General features: G+C 37.2%; 1 protein-coding gene and 1 pseudogene across 1 annotated transcript; one reads left to right on the plus strand and one right to left on the minus strand.

Moving 5' to 3' along the window:
- Nucleotides 1-1823: 1823 nt before the first annotated feature.
- LOC148719707 (procollagen C-endopeptidase enhancer 1-like) lies at nt 1824-20145 on the minus strand. Its single transcript, XM_088737325.1, has 7 exons — nt 19791-20145; nt 9355-9549; nt 7820-8022; nt 6810-6998; nt 5986-6001; nt 5653-5687; nt 1824-1976 (listed from the first exon to the last, which is right to left on the minus strand). Exons 1-7 carry the CDS (start codon nt 20054-20056, stop codon nt 1963-1965), a joined length of 918 nt encoding a protein of 305 aa, XP_088593451.1. The 5' UTR covers nt 20057-20145; the 3' UTR covers nt 1824-1962.
- LOC148719708 (uncharacterized) lies at nt 15070-15908 on the plus strand (annotated as a pseudogene).
- Nucleotides 20146-21409: the final 1264 nt, after the last annotated feature.

The raw sequence follows: 21409 nt of genomic DNA on the forward strand, positions 1-21409 counted from the left end.
TGTATTTATTAGTTTGTATTTTTTCGTGCTGTCAAAATGTAAATTAAGTTTGTCAGCGTTGTTTCATGCAATCGCCTTTGAGTATTGTGTAGCCTTGTTTAGTCTATTGTTTTAGCCTTTTATCTGCTATATAACATCGTAGTTGTGATTTTCATTCAGTCGTTGTTATTCCGGAGTGCCGTACAGATCTTGTAAGTAGTTACGCTTTCGTTTGTATTTTCCTGTAGTTTCTCGTATTCCTTTCGTTGTATTTTAGTTTCGTTGGGTTTAAGTTCGCATTGTTAATTCTGTATTTTTTCTGTGTGTTATGTACAAGTGAATCGTCGAGATTAAAAGGTACGTATTTCAAACTGTAACGGAGTGTCAGTTACAGTAACTATCAGTTAGTTTTTCATAAAGAAACAAAATGATCACCGTTTGAAAAAATTCTTGATTGTTAATTAAAAACATATTCTCCCTGTCAGTATTATAGGAAAGATACGGAGAACAGTGTGGAAAATATCCACACTGGTGGTGTGGTGCAAAGGTTTATATAATGTACCTGTTCTGTAACTTGCGTAATTAACAACAACTCCACTCTCATCGGATTTGGTTTGTGTGGTACCCTCTGATGCAAATTTGACTTGCACATTCTTCATTTGTTTTAATGTGAAATAGGACATAAAAGAAAGAGATGAATGAGAACAAATCCTTTTCTCAATGTATATCTCTTGGCCTGTTGTGTTTGTACCAACAAGATGGAACATAGGACACAATTAATGAAAGAGTACCATACCCTTTCTTGGTTTTCTTCGCATTTTTAAGTTAGAAAATGTTGACGAAGAGTGAGAGGTCTTGGCTTCACTTTTGTAAGGCTGTACACTGTAGCTAGAGGAACCTGGTTGCAGGATGTCCAAATGCTCCTCCTCATGAAATAGGGTACCCAGCTCTTGAAAGCTTTCATAAGCAGAAAGGTTTAAAAGTCATCAGGAGACAAAAAGTAAGTTGCCAATGGAACACAACTATGGCACAATTAATGCCAGGGTAACTTGCATTTATAAAATGCATTGACAAAATCTGGTACATTTTTATGGTCTTTGACTTCATCTCCGTCCATAAAAACATAAAAAAAGAACTCAGCCAATATCCAGTCATCTTGACCTCACCCTTGGTCATGAACCCATATGTTCAGACCAAAAATACAAAGGTAGAATAAATATATGAAAATCATATATTTGAACTGCGGTATTTGATACGTATGATGCACGATCCTCGCAGTAGATAGCGCTATTTAAGCAATAGCGAAATTCAGACCTGAAAAAAATCAGGCCTGTACGGGACTCGAACCACTGACCTCTGCGATACTAGTGCAGCGCTCTGCGAGGATCGTGCATCATACGTATCAAATACCGCAGTTCAAATATATGATTTTCATATATTTATTCTATCTCATTTATCACTTTCACGGGTTCATTACGAATCAACTTAACGGCCTGCTCTCAGTTGGCTTGTTAGTTCAATTGGTTAGAGCGCTGCACTAGTATCGCAGAGGTCAGTGGTTCGAGTCCCGTACAGGCCTGATTTTTTTCAGGTCTGAATTTCGCTATTGCTTAAATAGCGCTATCTACTGCGAGGATCGTGCATCATACGCAAAAATACAAAGTTGGTAATAAATTGATCATATCTCTAGTTTCAAATAGACTTTCAAGATTTCAATTCAAGCAAACTTCTGAATTAAACTGGCAGTGCAGAGAAACATGTTCCACTAAACAAACCATTATTATAGCACACCTACCAGTGATGCGTAACTCATCCTCGTCGTTTTCCCTGTTTTTATTGCAAAAGGATTTCCTCCCAATTTAAAGCTTGTATAAAACAAGCGAATTTCCCTCCCTGATGGAATTGAAAAATTCCATGTACACTCAGCGTTTTGATGGTAAGTCAAAGGCCAGTTGGGAGTAAATAATGTTCCACTTGCTTGCTTCAAAAACTTTTTGCTACAAATTAAAACAGGTAAAAAAAAAACATTTTTAATTAAGTAAAAGGAGCTCTATATGTGACGGCCAAAACGGTCGACGTACGAACAAAAGATCCGAGGGAAGATTTACAAGTTTATTACACAGCAAATAAATGCAACGGTACAATAAAAACGGGAACGAGTGACACTAAACAATAAATAAGAAAACAAAGCTCTAATGAGCTAAATGATGTAACAAGATTAAAATGAATTAGGAGAAAGTACTTAACACTAAAGGATAACCTACAGACAGAAATAATTCAGTAAAAGAAAGGAAACAAACAAAGTACTTGAAAACAGGAAATTGTGTGACAAAAACTATCAAAAATAGTGATTGCTACACCAGGCATGAATTCAACAAAGACTACGAGCTAGGCTTAATATTACAACTTGAGCTAATACAGTATAAAACAGTGAAAGGGGAAAATGAAATTACTAGTGTAATGAACCCATAATTTGGTTCTGAAAACACAGGAATCATAGCAACAATGAACTGGAAGCAGGTAAGGAAAATATTACAGCTGCTAAAACGAAAACAATTGTAGTTTATATAGCAGAGAAATTACATGCTGTGTGACAAAGGTCAGAGTAAATAAATAAAATACAGTAGTAAGATAAAAGGAGTATGTGGCTAAACTAAGCAACTTCTAACCCGAAAATCACTACAAAAATACAAATGGAAACAACTACATGCTAAGCTTGGGGCTCAAACAAACATAAAATACTGAAACATACCAAAAGCTAGTATAGCTTAGAATCCGCTTTAAAGGCACTCTTAGGAAGGCAATAAATCAACTGAACTCACCGAGCAACGGTTGTAACTTATAGTAAAATACAGGAAAAGGTAAAAATAACTTAAAACCAAATTTGGGCTAGGAGCGGTCAATTACACAGGAATTACATAAGGGAAATCGGCAGTTAAAGGAATAATACAATTAACACATTACTAATACAGTTAACACATTACTAACACAATTAACACATAACTGACAAATCGCTAAAATTCCAGAAAATAAAATAAACAGAACAACATGTTTTAAGTAGAAAATAAGCCTAATGACTCTGTCACATATATAGATGGCAGTCCCCAGCGATACTTGAGGTAACTGACGAGCTGTTGACAAGTAACATTTGTTTTTTTTTTTTTTTTTTTTTTCCACGGCGGAGTAAATCCCTCCGAAAAGTAGCCTGCAAGGCCCTCACCGTGGAATTCTGTAGGGCTGCAAGAAACTCGAAAAACCACTACGGGCAACTCCTGCCAAAATGAGTTTATTACGACATCTTGGTAGTATTTCATTGGCCACACTATTGACAGGTGGATGTCAAAGATCTCGGGCTCTCACACGACGAATATCCGAAACTCTCCCATTCCCACTTACATTTCTTGTAGTTGGAAGTTGGAAGAAGTTGTTTGTTTTTTCAGACAGATGTGAAGTTCAAAGTTAGAGTAAATATTATCTACAGTTATTTCGTTCCCCAGAGAATGTAGTTATGAACAGAATGCATATGGGGCTTAGAGGGTTAATTTTGCAATATTTGCCTGTTCTATTTTATTTTAATGAGGGCATGTTGCTGTTAAAAAGTGAATAAAAAGTTGTTTCATAAAAAATATTTTGTTTTTTTTTATCTTGAAAAAATATTTTTTATGCAAAGGTTTCATATCTAGCTTAAAGATCTTTCTAAACTCATTTTGAGATATCTTCCTCTCATTTTGAGAATTTTTCCTTCAAAGTAACATCGCCTGTTACTCAGCTCTTGATTTAAGGCATTGGTTCTTGAATTAAGATGCATTGCTTTTATTCCGAGTTTTCAAGATCTTAAATCAAAAGTTCTTTGTAAACTCATTTTGAGACATCTTCCTCTCATTTTGAGAATTTTTTTCTCAAAGCAAGATCGCCTGTTACTCAGCTCTTGATTTAAGGCATTGGTTCTTAAATTAAGATGCATTGTTTTTGTTCTGAGTTTTCAAGATCTTAAATCAAAAGTTCTTTTTAAACTCATTTTTAGACATCTTCCTCTCATTTTGAGAATTTTTTTCTCAAAGTAAAATCGCCTGTTACTCAGCTCTTGATTTAAGGCATTGGTTCTTAAATTAAGATGCATTGTTTTTATTCCGAGTTTTCAAGTTCTTAAATCAAAAGTTCTTTCTAAACTCATTTTGAGACATCTTCCTCTCATTTTGAGAATTTTTTCTCAAAGCAAGATCGCCTGTTACTCTGCTCTTGATTTAAGGCATTGGTTCTTAAATTAAGATGCATTGTTTTTATTCCGAGTTTTTAAGATCTTAAATCAAAGATCTTTCTAAACTCATTTTGAGACATCTTCCTCTCATTTTGTGAATTTTTTTCTCAAAACAAGATTGCCTGTTACTCAGCTCTTGATTTAAGGCATTGGTTTTTAAATTAAGATGCATTGTTTTTATTCCGAGTTTCCAAGATCTTAAATCGAAGTAAAAAAACCTTACTTCAAGGATCAGCGAAAACACAGATTTAAGAGTGAAAACCTTCGATATTTTTTTGCTACGCAACGCAATGGCTATGGCATCATCATCTTACACTTTTAGCATGATAAAAGTTCCAGTGTTCCACTTTTAATTATAAAGTTAATTTTAACGAAACAATAGTGTGTCAAAACATCAATCGAGCATGAAACTGGAAACAAAAGAAATATATCACACCTAACATCAAAGCGCTTGCGATCGTGCAAGCTAGCTACATTTTCGGAAATTTTTCGTGCCGCGAATAATGAATATTCAATTAGAAAAACAATAGAGTGCATATATGAATACTTAATCGACCCACAAAATGTGGGTACAAACTTAAACCGTGCTGAAGTTGTCATGTTGTTTTTTTTTTTTGTTTTTTTTTTCAATGCCGAAGAAATTTCAACTAAGTTTATGGCGTGTTTCAAAGTGATAATCTCGAAAAATTTGATCTAAAGAGCATTTTCAGTTAAAGATGGTGTAAATTCCAATGAAAAAGAAGGTACGACAAATGAAATTTCACTTTCTTTAGACTTGATAAATGCGAAAGATAGCCACAACTTCTATGTTGGTGTTTCGAAACCTTGATTGTTTGTAGCAATACAACTTTACTGAAACTTCAAACTGTACTGTTTTTATTTTTTTCCAAATTCTGCACTTCCAAATCGGGGGTGCGACTTATCAACGGATGTGGCTTATACATGGACGTTTAAGGTAATTGATTTTATTTCTACATGGGAAGCGTGGTTTCAAATAGAGAGTTGACAAACTGGTAGTTGACATTCAACAAAAGAATTGTTAGATTTTGAAAAAGACAACAACACTATGTCTTAATCATTAATTTCAAATTTATAAAACAGTAGTTTTACTGCTGATTACATTCTACCAAAAAATATCCATACTGTAAAATGGAGGGCTTTTTCAGTTTACCCCTACAAGAGATGATGCAAAGATCAATGTGAAGCTTCAACATCCCTCCCCTGCTCCCCAACGACCCCCCCCCCCCCAGGCATTTGAACTTGTGAAGATGGGTTTCATTCAAGCTTTAAATTGATTGATGTATTATTTCATTATAAAAAATTGGGGGAAACTGTGGCAGCTACAAGTCAGAGTGTTTTTATTTGTTTAACTGTTGAAGGTTTAAGTGTTGATTGTTTAACTGTTGATGATTTACCTGTTGAAGGTTCAACTGTTGCATGGCTGTGGCATCTACCAAAGAATATAAAAATAAGTTATCAAAAAGTTACTACAGGACAAAAATATGAAGATTTTTCTAGTAGGTATACACGAGAGCTAGCTCCCCTTAATCACAAACCACTCAACTACAAGTAGTTGGTCCCCAACTGATAGGTACTAACTTTTTTCCAGTTGTTTAATGACAAATGAAAGAATTCGAGAAATCAAATACTCTAAACTCCTCAAACAATCAAATCTCAAAAATAAAATTGCAAAATCCTCCTTAACAATTTTTTTGGTTAGTTAACTCTGATAAAGGGAAATTTCTTACCCCAATAAAGTCGAGGCTAAAAGAGAAAGGAAAACAAAGAACAGGTTAATGCTAACAAACCTCTTAAAATGATGTAATTCAATATAATTTTCACCCACGCTAAAACATGCAAAACTTTAAAAAAACAGATTATGTTCAGATAAAAGACCTTTTTGCTGCAATTGACAGAAACAAAGAAGTGAACCATCATTAATTAAACAAACACTTTCTGAAGAAATACACGTGACTCTGTGAACAAAGAGATACAACAACAATTCCATTAAGACATAGGAAGACATGTACATAGCCAAAATAAAATAGGCAACTGTGATTCGTGATTCACGTTAATTCCGTCATCAACTTATAACAAAAATATATAAAAAGTAGACACTCCAAAAGCAGACTAACTGACAGATTGTACTACATAAAACTCTTTGAATTTAAAAATAAACAAAAAAAAAATTGAAAAATTAGGATTACAAAAAGAAAAAAACATCTTAATCCTGCAACAATAACTGAAACATTTATTTCTACTTGGTAATACACACTCTACTCTTACCAAAGCAAACATTACCACATTCATCCCACAGTAAACGGAGCTACTGACAGACTCAAGAGTCAACAGTGCCCATGCTCAGTTTAGGGTATCTTTATTTGGGGTTCAACTCTTCAATTTCTATTAGTAACTATCATTTAGTTTCTCAAAAAGAAAGGAAATGATCACTGGTTAAAAAAAATTTTGATTGTTAAAACATATTCTCCCTGTCAGTGTTAAAGGAAATATATGGAGAACAGTGTGGAAAATATCCATACTGATGATGTTGCGTTAAGGTTTATACATGTACCTGCTCTGTAACTTGCGTAATTAACAACAACTCCACTCTCGTCGGATTTGGTTTGTGTGGTACCCTCTGATGCAAATTTGACCTGCACATTCTTCATTTGTTTTAATGTGAAATAGGACTTAAAAGAAGGAGATGAATGAGAGCAGATCCTTTTCTCAATGTATATCTCTTGGCTTGTTATGTTTGTACCTACAAGATGAAAGACAGGACACAATTGATGAAAGTGTACCAAACCCTTTCTTGGTTTCCTTTGCATTTTGAAGTAAGAAAATGTTCACGAAGAGTGAGAGATCTTGGCTTTACTTCAAGTTTATCGTTGAGGCTGCACACTGTAGCTAGAGGAACCTGGTTTCATGATGTCCAAATGTTCCTCCTCAAGTAATAGGGTGGCCAGCTCTTGAAAGCTTTTATAAGCAGAAAGGTTTAAACGTCATCAGGAGACAAAAAGTAAGCTGCCAATGGAACACAACTATGGCCAAATTAATGTCAGAGAAACTTTCATTTTAAAAGCCATGACTAAATTTTCTTGACTGGTATTTTCCTTTCAATCATGACTTGTAAATTGAAAATCTGTTAGGTTTAATGCCTCACAAGGTTTTGTTCTGCTCCAAAGCAAGATAATGGCACCTTGAAAGATTAGTAAGGCTTGAAAAAAATCTGGTACATTTTTATGAACCTTGACTTCATCTCCGTCCATAAAAACATAAAAAGAGAACTCAGCCAATATCCAGCCATCTTGACCTCACGTTTGGTCATGAACCCATCTGATCAGACCAAAAATAAAAACATAAAAAGAGAACTCAGCCAATTTCCAGCCATCTTGACCTCATGTTTGGTCACGAACCCATCTGTTCAGACCAAAACTACAAGGTTGGTAAATAAATAAATTAATCATATCTCTAGGTTCAAATAGATGATGAAGATTTCAATTCAAACAGACTTTTGACGTCAACTGCCTGTGCAGTGAAACATGCATGTTCCACTAAACAGACCAATTATAGCACACCTACCAGTGATGCGTAACTCATCCTCGTCGTTTTCCCTGTTTTTATTGCAAAAAGGATTTCCTCCCAATTTAAAGCTTGTATAAAACAAGCGAATTTCCCTCCCTGATGAAATTGAAAAATTCCATGTACACTCAGCGTTTTGATGGTACGTCAAAGGCCAGTTGGGAGTAAATAATGTTCCACCTGCTTTTTTCAAAAACTTTTTGCTACAAATCAAAAACAGGTAAAAAAGCATTTTTAATTAAGTAAAAGGAGCTCTATATAAGTGGCAGTGTTTAACAAGGATTTCCAGCCCTGAAAAAAGCCATAACCCCACTGATTTGCACTTAGTGTTTTATAGTTTTGGCGCCAGAGCGTTGTCCCAGGGAGTCTGGGGACCAACCCCTCTTTTTATTTAAAGTCGCGAAGAACTCAATATCCCAGATAACGGTCAGCCAGAAATCACCAAAAGATCTATAAGAAGTATGGAATGCCCTACGAATTGTAAGTTAAAATTTCGTTAAACTCTCAAATGCTATTCAATATTTAAAAAAATCTGTATTTGTTTTTTAGTTTCACTTGCTTCCTCTGGCAACCAGTACAAAAATAAACGGCAACCATACATCAGAAACCTTCAAAGCTACAGTAACGCTTCAAAACGAAAGCGCGAATCACCCACATGTGTAAAATTACAAAAAATTTTGATTGTGTTTGATACTGTCAATCAGCTGCTGACATGTCATCTGCCTTTCGGGCCACTCTGTCAGATTGATGAGTGAATGAAAAAGCCTTCAATCATTAATAAGGTCAACTTTTCTTATCAGTAAAGGCGTGTCGTGTTTATATAAGCCCCACCTAATGCACCAGGACCTACTTTGATTGTTTCACTGAGTGAAAAATCTATCAACAAGTGACATAAAATAAGCAGAACCCCTAGTTTGAAAACTTGCCAAATTGTTTGCAAATTTTCAAAGGACCCAATGTCCTTCCTTGGAGGCCTCAAAATTTTGGCTAAACAAACAATCAGCCATCGTGCTGTACAAGAAATGTCTGGATGATTCAGTGGGATTAAATACTTATAAAGACCATTAGTCTAGTTTGGCCGGCATGCTACGGCAAGATTTTCTTCATCCATGTAATCTTTTTTCTTTCAAGGGTTGGATTTGAATGTCTGTGACGCATCCCCTGGGTCCGGTAAGAAATTAATGTGTGGTTGCTTACAGATATGGAGTTTCTCTTGCTGTGTTAAACATGATTTCTCACTCATTTGCCATGTTCACTTATGAGTTATCATGTTGAATACTCCATTTTATGAACCCCCAAGGGATGCATTATTCTCCATGACAAGACTGATAACAATAATTATAATCTCAGATGAGAATCATTACCATTATCCATATCATCATTACCATTTTAATACTAAATCTTGAGAATGGGAAAAGAAATCTATCTTGATGAAGTAAATGACCCAGTTGAAAACAAGCTCTTAAATTGTCAGAAAATGACAATCACACATATAGATCAAAAGAAATAAATTTAAATGTGAAAGACTTACAGACCTGCAGTTTGAGGTGGGATCCAGTTTTGTGGTATTATCCATTGAAGTATAACGTACTTCAAACCCTGTATTCCGGTCTGACCCATCAGTTTTAAAAATAAGGGTGATGCAATGGTCCAAAGAATAAATTTTCTCTGGCATTACCAACTCTGAGCAAGAGCAAAATTTTCCAAAACGTATGGAATTGTCATTACATCTAAAAGACAAGGTTGAAAATGTTAAAAGTATATTTCCCTTTTATGCAAATCCAGAGTTATATGAACAGTTTTATTAGGGATATTCCTTCAAATTTGAGTTAATTATTAACCGCCTCCTGGTTAGTTCAATTGGTAGAGTGTCGGACTGTTGAGCAGGAGGGTGAGGAAGGGTTCAAGCCCCGGCCGGACCAACACTCAGGGTCTTAAAATAACCGACTGAGAAGAATGTGCTACCTTTCTATAATATCAAGAAATGGATGGATAATTCTAGTCTTATTGGATAAGGACGAATAACCCGTAGCTGGCCCCGTCTCCTGCAGGGTTAGGGGTAGGAGACCTTAACTTCACACGCAAAATATTACTGTGTGGTGGATGTCCTCCCCTGGGGTGGGATGGGTGGGTTTACTAGGCCCGCAGTAATTGGCGCAAGCTGTTGCGGTGTCCCTGCCGGTCGGCGAATCTAATAAATTAAATTAAATTAACGCAACATGTGCAACTACTTTTCAGATATCAACCTCCTGTCTGTGCCAAGTAAGGAATAAATTTAATCCAAAGGGTGTGTGAGATGAGGAATTATATAAGATTTGATAAAATATAAAATTCCTTAACAGTTTTTCAGAAAAACATAACACATTTTTACGGGAGAATCTAGGAGTGCATGTGCATCTGAAGTCACTGAAGCTTTCTATAATCACCCCTTAGACTAAGCGTCCAAAGCTTTCTCTACAAAAGGAACAAAAGGAACAAAAGTGGTGTTACAGAAAAATATGTGACTTGAATCTGATCTAATATTGTCCTTATAAATAAAACAAGATGTAAAATATCCCATTAATGAAGGTAAACACTTATTACTTACACATAGAACAACATTCAAGGGTGAAAATCGCGAGTGGGCAAGAATTCCATGTAACCCCATACATTAATTATGCACTCAGTCTTTATTTAATGAAAACAATAGCGGTAACAATAGAATTCCTTAGAGACTAGTAGTCTTTATTTTCAAAGTTCTGATATTTTTCCCAGTCTTTTTTGAAATAGGGTAAATTTGGCGCATTTTGGCTTTAGAAAATGAAAATTTCATGTAATTTTACTGAGGTATCTAATTTTGTAACATAATTGAATGTTGATTTCGCGTTGAAAGACTATGGCTGGCTAGAAAATAATATCAAAGCTATTGTCAGGTTATAAAGTTTGTCAATGCAAAGTTAAGTTGTATCTCCCTGTTCTTGTGGTTTGATTGATTCTTTCATTATCCTTGTAGAAATGATGCCGAAGCTCATCACAGTAGTTTGATAGGTGAATAAGTATTTTGTTTGTTTCGTGCCCGAGTGACGAAGGCGGATCACGAAAGGTACATAGAGCGTTGCAAAGAAACCTTTATATTTATAGTCTTAATGGACTACATAAAGGTGGGTGATATGTTAATAATGTTTCCAAAGGGATCCTTTCCGTAGTGCTGACGCGACATATAATCTTGTAGGTAGCCATCGAAAAGTTCTTTGGATGTTCCTGTTCGTATCACCGTTTCTGTTGACGTAGTTTCTTCGTATAGTGAGGACTCATGCACTGCTTGAGCATTTGAAAATTTGTGTGCCCAGGTGTAAGTTAGGGCTAATACTTCTTCGATGGAGAGTCTGCTACTGGAAAACCATGAATTCCAGTGCATTGAAGCCAGTCCATTGCAACCTTTTCTTGAACATCCCCACTCGTACCTGCCTTGCAATGAAGTTTGTCGTGTCCAGCTAAGTGCATTGCCGCACCCAGCCCGAGGATATTTTACTGATGTCGCAAGCAGGTTGGGTTCCTTACACCACTGTATGCACCGGTCGTGATCCGAAAAGATATGATATAGTTTAAATAAATTTAAGCTTTCCATTTTGTTGTACACCTTTGGCTCAGGTAGATGCGAATAGAAAGATAGATGAATAAAATGTCCTTTTTGTGTGGTATGTGGCCAATCGTATCGAAGAATAAATGCATTCTTTAGTTCAAAGGGGACCTCTTGTGCATTATGTAGCACAGTGGTTAAGACAATGGACTTGTAATAAAGCATTGAGTAAAGAGTGATGGTTCAAGCCTTAGCAGGGCAGCTAAGAAGGTAAAAAGAGAAAAAAAAAGGAGGCACTAGTGATGAAAATAGTGGGGAAAAAAAGAGAGGGAGGGGAGTAGAATGTGGGAAAGAAACAGAGAAGGAAAAGCCATTCTCAATCGATTTCTCTTTTTTTGAAGCAGTAAGTATCTATTAGTAATGTATATATGCTAAATCCCTGGGAATGAGTCATTATCTTGGAAAACAATGAAGTGCATGCATAATTAATAAAATGGAAGGCATAATTAATGTATAGGATTACATGGAAGTTTTTCCCGCGAGTGTAATCGATTAATTACTGGCCAAAGTTTAATTTCAAGATCAAGGAAAAGTTTAAGTTAGTTTGCATCAAAAGAGAATAAGACTTGTGAGGTACTTGCGTGCTTGTAAGTTGGGATTTACAAAATGTAAGTCTTAAATATTTTTAGTCGGGCAACCGACTATAGGTGGTTTGCACGTTACGTCATCGCCGCCATGTTGGTGGACGTAAATAATAGATATCTCATTAGCTTCTTTTGTTCGTCCACCAGCATTTGTTCCTTTCATCATTGTTACCTGTGGCTCTAGAGATTGGTTGGAAACCACCTATAGATTTACCATCGGGTTTCTCCACAAATCTCCGTCACGTGCCATGGGGAATACCGCAGACACGTAATAATTAAGGCGTAACCTTTTCTGCGGATATGTCAAATGTGTTAACAATGTGTCATCTTTCTATGCTCAACCAAACAGACCCACACACCGTTCGCGGTAGACCCTCTCTAAAAGATGGCTTGTGTAATGAACGTATATTTCGAACCGGTCGTTCCACGAACTCAAACTAGCAAAAGAATCAAATGATTTAGCGAGGTCTCTCTAGAATCAAACCAGAAATCGAATGAGTCATCAGTGAACAGAAAATGTGGACAGAGAGACAGGAGAACATTTGCTGATAAATACAAGGTGCCTCGTGATCAAACTCTGGGAAACGACATCAAAGATGCCATGTTAGACTTTCATCAGTGAGGATAAACGTAATTGTTATATTTATGTGACCTCTATCATGATTGTTACGCTTACATAATTTTGTTATGCTTTTGTTCAAACAGAGTATATTATCTTTTGTTATTTATCTGTTCGTTCCATTAGTTATGTCGCTTTAGTGCGAATATTAAATTCACGTATTTGTTATGCAGAAATGTTTGTTTGGTACCAAACAATGTGGTGTCAAATGAATGTGAATAATGTATAATTTGGACAAAGTAGCGCCATGCTTACAACAAAATTGTGACGAATCAGCGTTGTGTGCACAACAAAATGAGGTTGCAAAAGAAATAAAGTATGCAAAAGAATTCATATCTCATCATGCGGTGTTTGTTAATCGTTGTAATATTAAAAATGTGATTCAATAATTGAGGAATATCAGTACAGTATGTCTACAGAAAGGGCTTTTGAATCACTTGTCACAAAATTACTCTTCATTTATTCTGACAATAGAATGTAAATGGTGTCAGTATCTATCATACTGATAATGAGGGTTATGAGATATTTGATTCTCATGCAACAGACGAGTATGGTAGAAGCCATCCCTCAGGTACATGTGTACTCTTAGAAGTACCATCTATTCAGGGCTTACTACAGTATTTCCAGACTATACATTCCCTCAGTGACAATTACGAACTCAGAGCACTGCAGATAAATACATATGAAATAACTGCAGTGAACAGTTTGAGAGAAGAACACAACTGCTCTTGAAAACAATGCTCTGATGTAGGGCTTTATGCAATGTGTTACTAAGTAACAAAGTCTTGTAGTTATTAGAATTCCAGAACCTTATGTTGCATAGCTGACCGAGGAAATAAATTATATCATAAGATGGGCATCAACAGGCATCTAAAAAGGGAAGATTTATACACGAGTCTTACATGTAATATTTGTGGAGTTGAGATATCAGTCCAAATTAAAGCTCAAAGCTATGGGATGTTGTCCAGTGGTTTAAAGTATAAAAAAAAAGTTGGAAAACTTAATTTTCAACAACTACAGTGGAAATACAGGGTTTTTATAGTGGCTTGCAAGTTACTGTTAGGTATTACTTGTATTTTTCAACAAACAGTCAGAGCAAAGTACATGTTCTCCTTATTGACCTATGAAGATACTTGTCAACTTGCAATACAACAAATGAAAATAAGTGGTAAACCATCATTAGAACAAGCTATTTCTAACATTAATATTGTTACAAAGAAACTTAAAACAGGTATTGTTCACTATGAAATACAATTTTTGTCTTGCATGGCCATGGACCTTCATCAAATCAGACACATGCAAAAGCACAGACGAAAATATAATTATGATAATTTGGAACCTGCTCCAAAAATGAAAAGACGGCTACAGATAAATCTTAAAAAAAAAAGCAAATCCATACGACGCGTTGAGAGCAGAATCGTACGACAAGGTTAATGCCACCTTGGACTCAGGTACTGAGGTCCTTTCTAAGAGGATAAAGGTGATTAAAATGGCCGATAAGAGCGAGTTTGGCTGGTCAACGGTCAATGAGTATCTTTCGGACGAGCTGGCTTCAGACTCTGATGACGAGAAGAGGATGTTCAGGGCGGAGAGAAAAACTAAGGAAAGGCGTCGTCGTTTCCGTCCCGTGGATCGGAAGGAATCTGCGTCTCCTAATCCTACTTTTTCTTATTCTCGTTCAGGACCTCCTTATTCAGCGAGTGGTCAGTCTAATCGAAGGGTTTATAGCTCTTTGCAGCGTTTGGGGCCTTGTTTTAAGATACTTTCCACTTTAGACTTGCTTTGTTTCACCTTCGGGTTATGGCGCTACTCCCAGGCCGTACCCAATATTCTCCAGTATTTGTTGTCTATTTTTGTGTCTTATTTTCTAATAACTTCTGGTAAGTGCAGAATGCAAAAATATCTGCAGATATTTGTTTTCTGCACGTTCTTACACGGTTAATTAGGTGTGTCAGGTATCCGGACAACTCGCCCCTTGGACAATTAGCCCCAGACGATTAGCCCCCAGTCTTTGGACTATTAGCCCCCAACCCACCATCCTTGATATAAACTATGCTCTTGCTGTTCACTTTACGAACGTTTCCCTATCATGCATTTTGAAATAAACAATGTTCTTGTTATTTGCTTCTTACGAACGTTTCTCTGCCTTGCGTGTCGAATTATAAAGTATATTTTACAAAAGTGAACTGTGCTCCTTCTGTTTAGATCTTTTACGAATGTTTCTTCGTCATGTTGTTTATTTCGAGAACTTAAATAGGAAAGGAAAGGCATTCGCATTGTGCGAACTTTTACCAATTATTTATTTGCTTATTGAAAACCCATGCGCAATGTGTGAACGTTTACTCATTGTTGGTTACTTATTTCAAACCCATGCGCAAGGTGCGAAATTTTATTCATTGCTGTTTATTTCAAACTTGGCTCTGTCCAAGTTGGGTGTTCCCTTAGTTCCGGCAAAACCTCTGCATATCGCATTGTTTATCTCTGAGCTAGCTAAACGTTCTTCCGAGAATAGCTTCGGTGTATCTCCTATAGAATCTGCTATTTATGCTATTAAGTGGGGTCACGCAATGGCCGGTATTGAGGCTTGCCCTGTTAGCCATCCTTTAGTAAAGTTTGCTTTAGAAGGCGTCAAAAGAAGGCTCGCCCGACCTGTTCAGCCTAAGGAGCCGCTGTCGGTTAGTACCGTACTGGCGATAGCTGCCCATTTTGCCTCAAGCACTTCGCTTTCCGATCTTCGTTTTTTAGTTATTCTTTTGGTTGATTTTTCCGGCTTTTTTCGCATTGCTGAGATGAGGAATATAGCACTTCGTGATGTCTCTATAATTAATGATCATACGTCTGTTTATGTGCCTCAGCGCAAAACGGGAAGGCCATACTGCTTTTCTCGCTAGAACCGGCCAGGTTACTTGTCCTGTAGCTGTTACTGAGCGGTTGATTAAGCTTTTACCACAGTCTTCCTCTGCGTTCCCATTAGTTCGCAGAATCGTCAAAGCCAGGTCTAAGGAGTATTTTTATTCTAGTTTAGGTGTTTCCGTTTCCACTTTAAGGGAGGAATTTAAGAGGCATATTAAGACATTTGTAAGTGATGTTTCCAGATATGGCAAGCACAGTTTGAAGTCTGGGGCGGCTTCTAATCCGGCTTGTAGGAAGATAGCTGGTGACTTGTTAGATATCCACGCTGGTTGGAGGTGCGAGTCCACTAAGCATAGATATATTAAGCACGGCCTAAGTGAGCGTTAAGGTGTATCTAAGGATCTGTCAATTTAATGTTGTGATATTCGTCTTCTGTTTACCATTATGGCATATTTTTTCCATTATTAGTTGGTGAGCGTTTTGATAGGAGTTAGATGTTCGCTTTTGCTGACTTTGCAATTTCGAGTAAATTCGTAGAGTCCTGGCGGGGGACGTAAGATGTGCCTGGCCCGTCCCAGATTTCCTGTCCCCCCTTTTTTCTATGAGGTTTATTGGGGCAGGTTTTTTCTGGTCACCCTGGTACGCTTACGTGTAGCCTTAGTTTAATTACCTTGATGTAACTTTGTTCATTTTGGCTATCATTAAATCGGGTTTATGGCGTTACTCCCAGGCCGTACCCAATATTCTCCAGTATTTGTTGGCTATTTTTGTGTCTTATTTTCTAATTACTTCTGGTAAGTGCAGAAAATCAGGGAAGGCCCTTATTAGGTATATAATTAGGTATATAATTGTACAATCAATTGAGTATAAATAATGATTATTGCTTAATGTATTACTTTTTATATTCCTTTTTCCCTCTTAGTAAATCTTAAATATAGTATGCTAGCTTTTAATAAATATTTTCCTCGTGAAATCATGTGGTAGTGACCATCTCAAAAGCAATTGCTACTATGGCCACTACACACTTCTCCCTTTCCTACAATAGGTAAAACTCTCTTCTCTCTATTTTCTCCTTTTATTTTATCTCACATGTAGTTAATGATATAAATGGTGTAAAATAAAGGTGATGATGATGATGAGGTATGCTATGCACACAATGTTTTCACGATGAAATATACTTCCTTGCATTTAGACCGTTATTATTACAATTTCATAATATATCTTTCTAACACGTGTATCAATTGGCATGTACTTATCACCCTTGGGAAGGGGGGCCTCCTTAAATAAAAGGGACTGGGGTGCTCATTGTACCTTTTAGGGGTTAAAAAAAAGTGGGTTTGGTACTCCTCTTAGGCTGTTCAGCCTCAAAAGGTCCACAGTAGCAGCTTCTGTGATACCTTTTAGGGCATGGCACCAAAAATATGTGAGAGTGCGTTGTTGTAGAATTGGTGGCTCTCACGGGTGAAAAAATATTTTATGCCACGCTCGCAAACCAGGACCTTGGTACCTCCTTAATATTTCTTTTATAACCTCTGCGCACCATGAATGGTCAACACTCATAACAGCACGTCTCCCTGTAGCCCGACTTACGATCTTGGATCGTCTTGTTAAAGGGAAAGTACGGTCTAGAAAAAGTTTATGTCAATTAGAAGACTTTTTCCTCAGGAGTTCGAAAATAACTGCCATTTTGTCTAGTTTGCTTTGTATTAGCGACAAGAGCGCTTCGAAGTTGCCCATTTTTACTACTTTCGGGGTTAGAAAATCGCTATCTTGGATATTACGTCATTGTGACGTAGCAATAGTCAAACTTAGATCGGCACTTTGTCCTTGTTGACCAGTTTGGCCTTTTAAGAAAACAATTTCGAATACTCCTAATAGTTGAAATGAGCTTAACTGTTCTGTGGTTGAATGTCAAAATACATACTAAAATTCAAAAGGAAAAAGTGTAAGCCTCCACAAGCTACTGGAAAGTGAAATGTTAAAGAAAAGTTAGCCGACAAAAATAACCCGCGACGACGGCTTGACGAACCCTGCAAAACCTCAGAATTTCCAAAACGAAGACTTCCAGCGAGATTTACAAGCATGTAAGTTTTCCTTGTTGACCTTCGCTTCGAACTGAAACTATACTTACCTTTTCCATATTCAACACAAATCTCAGCTACGAGTTTTTTCAAACCATTTTATTATTTCTATTACATTAAAATTGTTTCATCTTTACATGCTCCCTTTGGAGGTTGGTTGGCCGCATCTTGATATGCTTTAATGTGACAGCGTGATGCTGTTAGCGAGTTTCACAGGCGCTGACAAATACTTGGCTGTGTAGCCGCGCGATGCGGTTCCGGTCCAGGCCCACAAATTGACCCTTTCTCAGCATGGAGTCTCCAGTAGCTCAGTGGTTAGAGCATCCGACTAGCTCACGGAGGGTCGTGGGTGCAAGTCCCATCTGGGGCTCGGATTTTTCTATTACATAAAAATTATTTCATTTTATCGTAAGCGAATAAATTGAAGTTCGAAATGGTAGTACACGGTGTGTGGTAAATTTTCAGTCGCCACCCTTGACCAAAGCCGATTTCCAACATCATGCGCCTTTCCAAGAGATGTACAAATATGTCTTGTTTTTCCTAAGTCTGCTATGAGTTCACCGTGTAAATTTTCTTTACCCAACCAATCACATTCTCCTGCGAAAAAAACTAAATGACATTTAATACATCGCTAGCAAATTGTCAAGACAGACACGTTTGCGACAAATACAAATTATCCTTCGTCATGCAGGCGCCCATATTTCACTATATCATATCAATTGGACACAATTAAAATAATATAAAAATTTTTATGTCTTCCAACCAACTACTTGACGTAATTATGCAGTGCTTACGCTTTCAAAAGAAATCGAAAGTTTCATTTTAGCTTCAGTCATATTGAGGTAATTTCTATAGTAAACACTGTACGATATATCTATAGCTATACGTAAGCTCTACTGTAATAATGTAGATTGTAAGTAACTCGTAGGTGCCTTCTGATTGATATTTTGTAATTTTTTATTCTTTTTCACTTGTTTTTTCCTTTCTTTTATTCCTCTATTCTGTATGGTACTGTATTGTTTTTTGTCTTCTTAGCTGTCTCACGTTTTTTGTATTGGCCAATGTAATGTAAATTGTATATGTATGTGTGTGCATTAAATCCTCCTTGATGCTAACAAAAAAAAAAGAAAGAAAAAAGAAAAAATGTAAACACTGTACGATAGAGGCGACTTTCCGGCGCGCGTCGAAAATAACAATGCTCTACTTCACACAACTCGCGACATTTCAAACATATTTTAATAAAAAATACTGCGTTGAAGCTAATTCCAAGCAATAAAGATAAAAAACACCTTTGCAAATAAAAGTTAAATGCTGAAACAAACAAAATTGAATTCGTAACAATTAACTTCTGCCTTTTGTCTGCGTTAATTTTGGCAACTAAGTGTTTGTCCGTGTTTACGCAGACGAAGAATGATCTTCAAGTCTCTCATTTCTAACTTGTTGCACGCCAATTGGGGCTGATCATATTAGTTCCAAATGGCTCGTGTTCAGTTATACACCGAAGCTGGGTTCCTGTATGTGCAAAAATAGTTCATCTCATTCCGAGGTAGCAATGTGAAAGGAATCCGTAGCGGGCACTGCGGTCTTCTTTTAGCAAAATAACTATCACTCCAGAGCGAGGATTTATTTGAAGAAAAAGCCTTTGCTTTTCATGATCAAATTGAGTCGGTGTCCTAGTACATTTTATTCTTAGGAGGATACATTCTCGTTTTCCGTAGGTTTCCCTTGACAGTTGTCGCAAGGGAACCACTCGCGATTTCCAAGACGTGTGCGACTAAGCGGGTCGACGTTTCTTCTTGAAATTAATTTTCTTGACTTTCTCTCTCTCTTTCTCCCCAACAGAAGTATCTCTTTCCCCTGAAAACGAGCCATGTTTCGTTTGAAACATAATTGGGTGTACCACATCCTCTCAGCTAGATTAAAATCCAAGTGGAGAGTTTAATAAGTGGCGCTCACCTCGCCGCTGTTCTCCTTGTTTACATCCACTTCAGCAGCGCCATAACAAAGATGGCGGATTTCAATTTGAAAATGCCGATTTTTGGAACGTAATTGCTCGAGACTAAAACGCTCTCAGCTCAGATGAATAGCCAGTTAGAACAATGCAAGCAAGGAACTTTTGATATAATTTTTCTAGACCGTACTTTCCCTTTAATTACTAATTTTGTGAACTTTCGGTTGGCACTCCTTTCGAGAAGAAATCATATTTAATACCTACCCCACTATTATTTCCAAAGAATCTTGTTCACAGTCTGGCATCACTCCTGTTATGTTCAACTTCTTAAATTCAAGAATAGCTCTTCGGTCAACGGGAACTCGGATATTGTACGAACAACTAAGGTTGTTTTCATAAAGTTCGCCATGAACATGAGAGTACACGCTTCCAGTCGAACCACGATATTCAGACTGCGGACAATCGGAAAAAGAAGCACCAGGTGAACTGAAAAGTAACATGAACGAAAGTAGGAGCATTTGTACGTCCATTTTCCGTATTTTTAGGGATGATTAATCAACAGTAAAATAGAGAGAGAGGAACAAGTCTTTTGAAAAAGGGCGAGTATTTCCTGGACCAGGACGCATAGCGGTCGTAGGCCACAACAGCGAGATACTGAAGGCAGAGATGCTGAAGGCAACGAGATGCTGAAGGCAGCCCTAGTATGCTCCAGGGTTCTCTCAGTCATTTTTCGATCAGGCCCTGGGGACAAAGCCATAGACTACTTTCATAAATGGCTGCCAGATTAATTTTCTTTTGATTAAATTTAAATTAGCCCTTCTGGCCTCGCTTGAGATAATGTATTCTTTTGAATTTTGTACTGGAGAGCGAGGCCAGAAGGGCTAATTTAAATTTAGACAAAAGAATATTAATCCGGCAGCCATTTATGAAAGTGGTCTATAACCTCCACAAAGTTGGGCAGAGTGCTTGGCGGAGGGGATGGCTTCAGCGAAAAAACTGGTGACAAAACAAAGTCATTTTGAAACCGTCATTACCTGTAGCTCAATCCCCGATGGCTACATAGATCGAATAACTATAGCTCCCGAAAAACAAACAAGAAAAGGGAAAAAACAAAAACAAACAAACAAAAAAAAGAACAGAAAGCGAGAAACAAAAGGTGCCGTGGTCGTGGTCGCCTTCCATTGACGTACAAATGCACATGTTCCTTTTACAATGGAAAGATCATACTAAGTATTTTCGTCTACTACGATAACGTAGTTACAAGGGAAAATCTTATATAAATTCTTGTATCTTTTTATAAGTCAGTTTATTATCTCTTGCTTTTAACTACGAAGTCTCATGACGGAAGCGCCCTCGGGCTGCGGCATGAAGCTCCAAACTCAGATACGAGAGGTATACCTGGAACTTTTAATTGATGTCTCTGCAACCAACTTCTTTAAAGTGGTCAACCGTGATAGTAAAACGTATGGTCTCCAATAAACAGCGGGCAGAAGAGCATCAAAGTTAAAATTCCCTTCGTTATCAAGACAACAAGCCTTTTCATCCATTTCTTCCTTGGATGCAAAAAGCTCCAAGGAGGAGTGCTGGTTTCTATGGGGTACTCTCTGATCCATTACATGAGCTGTCCAGGTATTCATCATAATTCCCCCGACGTCTCTACCACTATAGTTATTTGCCCCTCTCTAACTATTATTTGCACTGGATATTCTTTGACGGTTCAAAAATTGATATGTTGGGGGAACATGGACTTTTCTTTGATTTCCGCTCCCTGAGAAAACAGCCGGCAGTGCCGCTGCCGGGTTTGTTGTGAGCAAGTGCACAAGTTGAAGATTGTTATCACCATGTTGGGTGTGGCCTTCGTAAAAGGGATCTTTTATGTACGA

Source organism: Stylophora pistillata, chromosome 11, assembly GCF_964205215.1.
Source record: "Stylophora pistillata chromosome 11, jaStyPist1.2, whole genome shotgun sequence".
Lineage (NCBI taxonomy): Eukaryota > Metazoa > Cnidaria > Anthozoa > Scleractinia > Pocilloporidae > Stylophora > Stylophora pistillata.

Coding starts and splice junctions, on each gene's coding strand:
- LOC148719707 (XM_088737325.1), bottom strand. CDS start 20,056: ATGGACGTACAAATGCTCCTACTTTCGTTCATGTTACTTTTCAGTTCA. Junction 9,550..19,790: donor TCTTTGGAAATAATAGTGGG/GTAGGTATTAAA, acceptor CTTGTCTTTTAG/ATGTAATGACAATTCCATAC. Junction 8,023..9,354: donor GATCCCACCTCAAACTGCAG/GTCTGTAAGTCT, acceptor TTTGATTTGTAG/CAAAAAGTTTTTGAAAAAAG.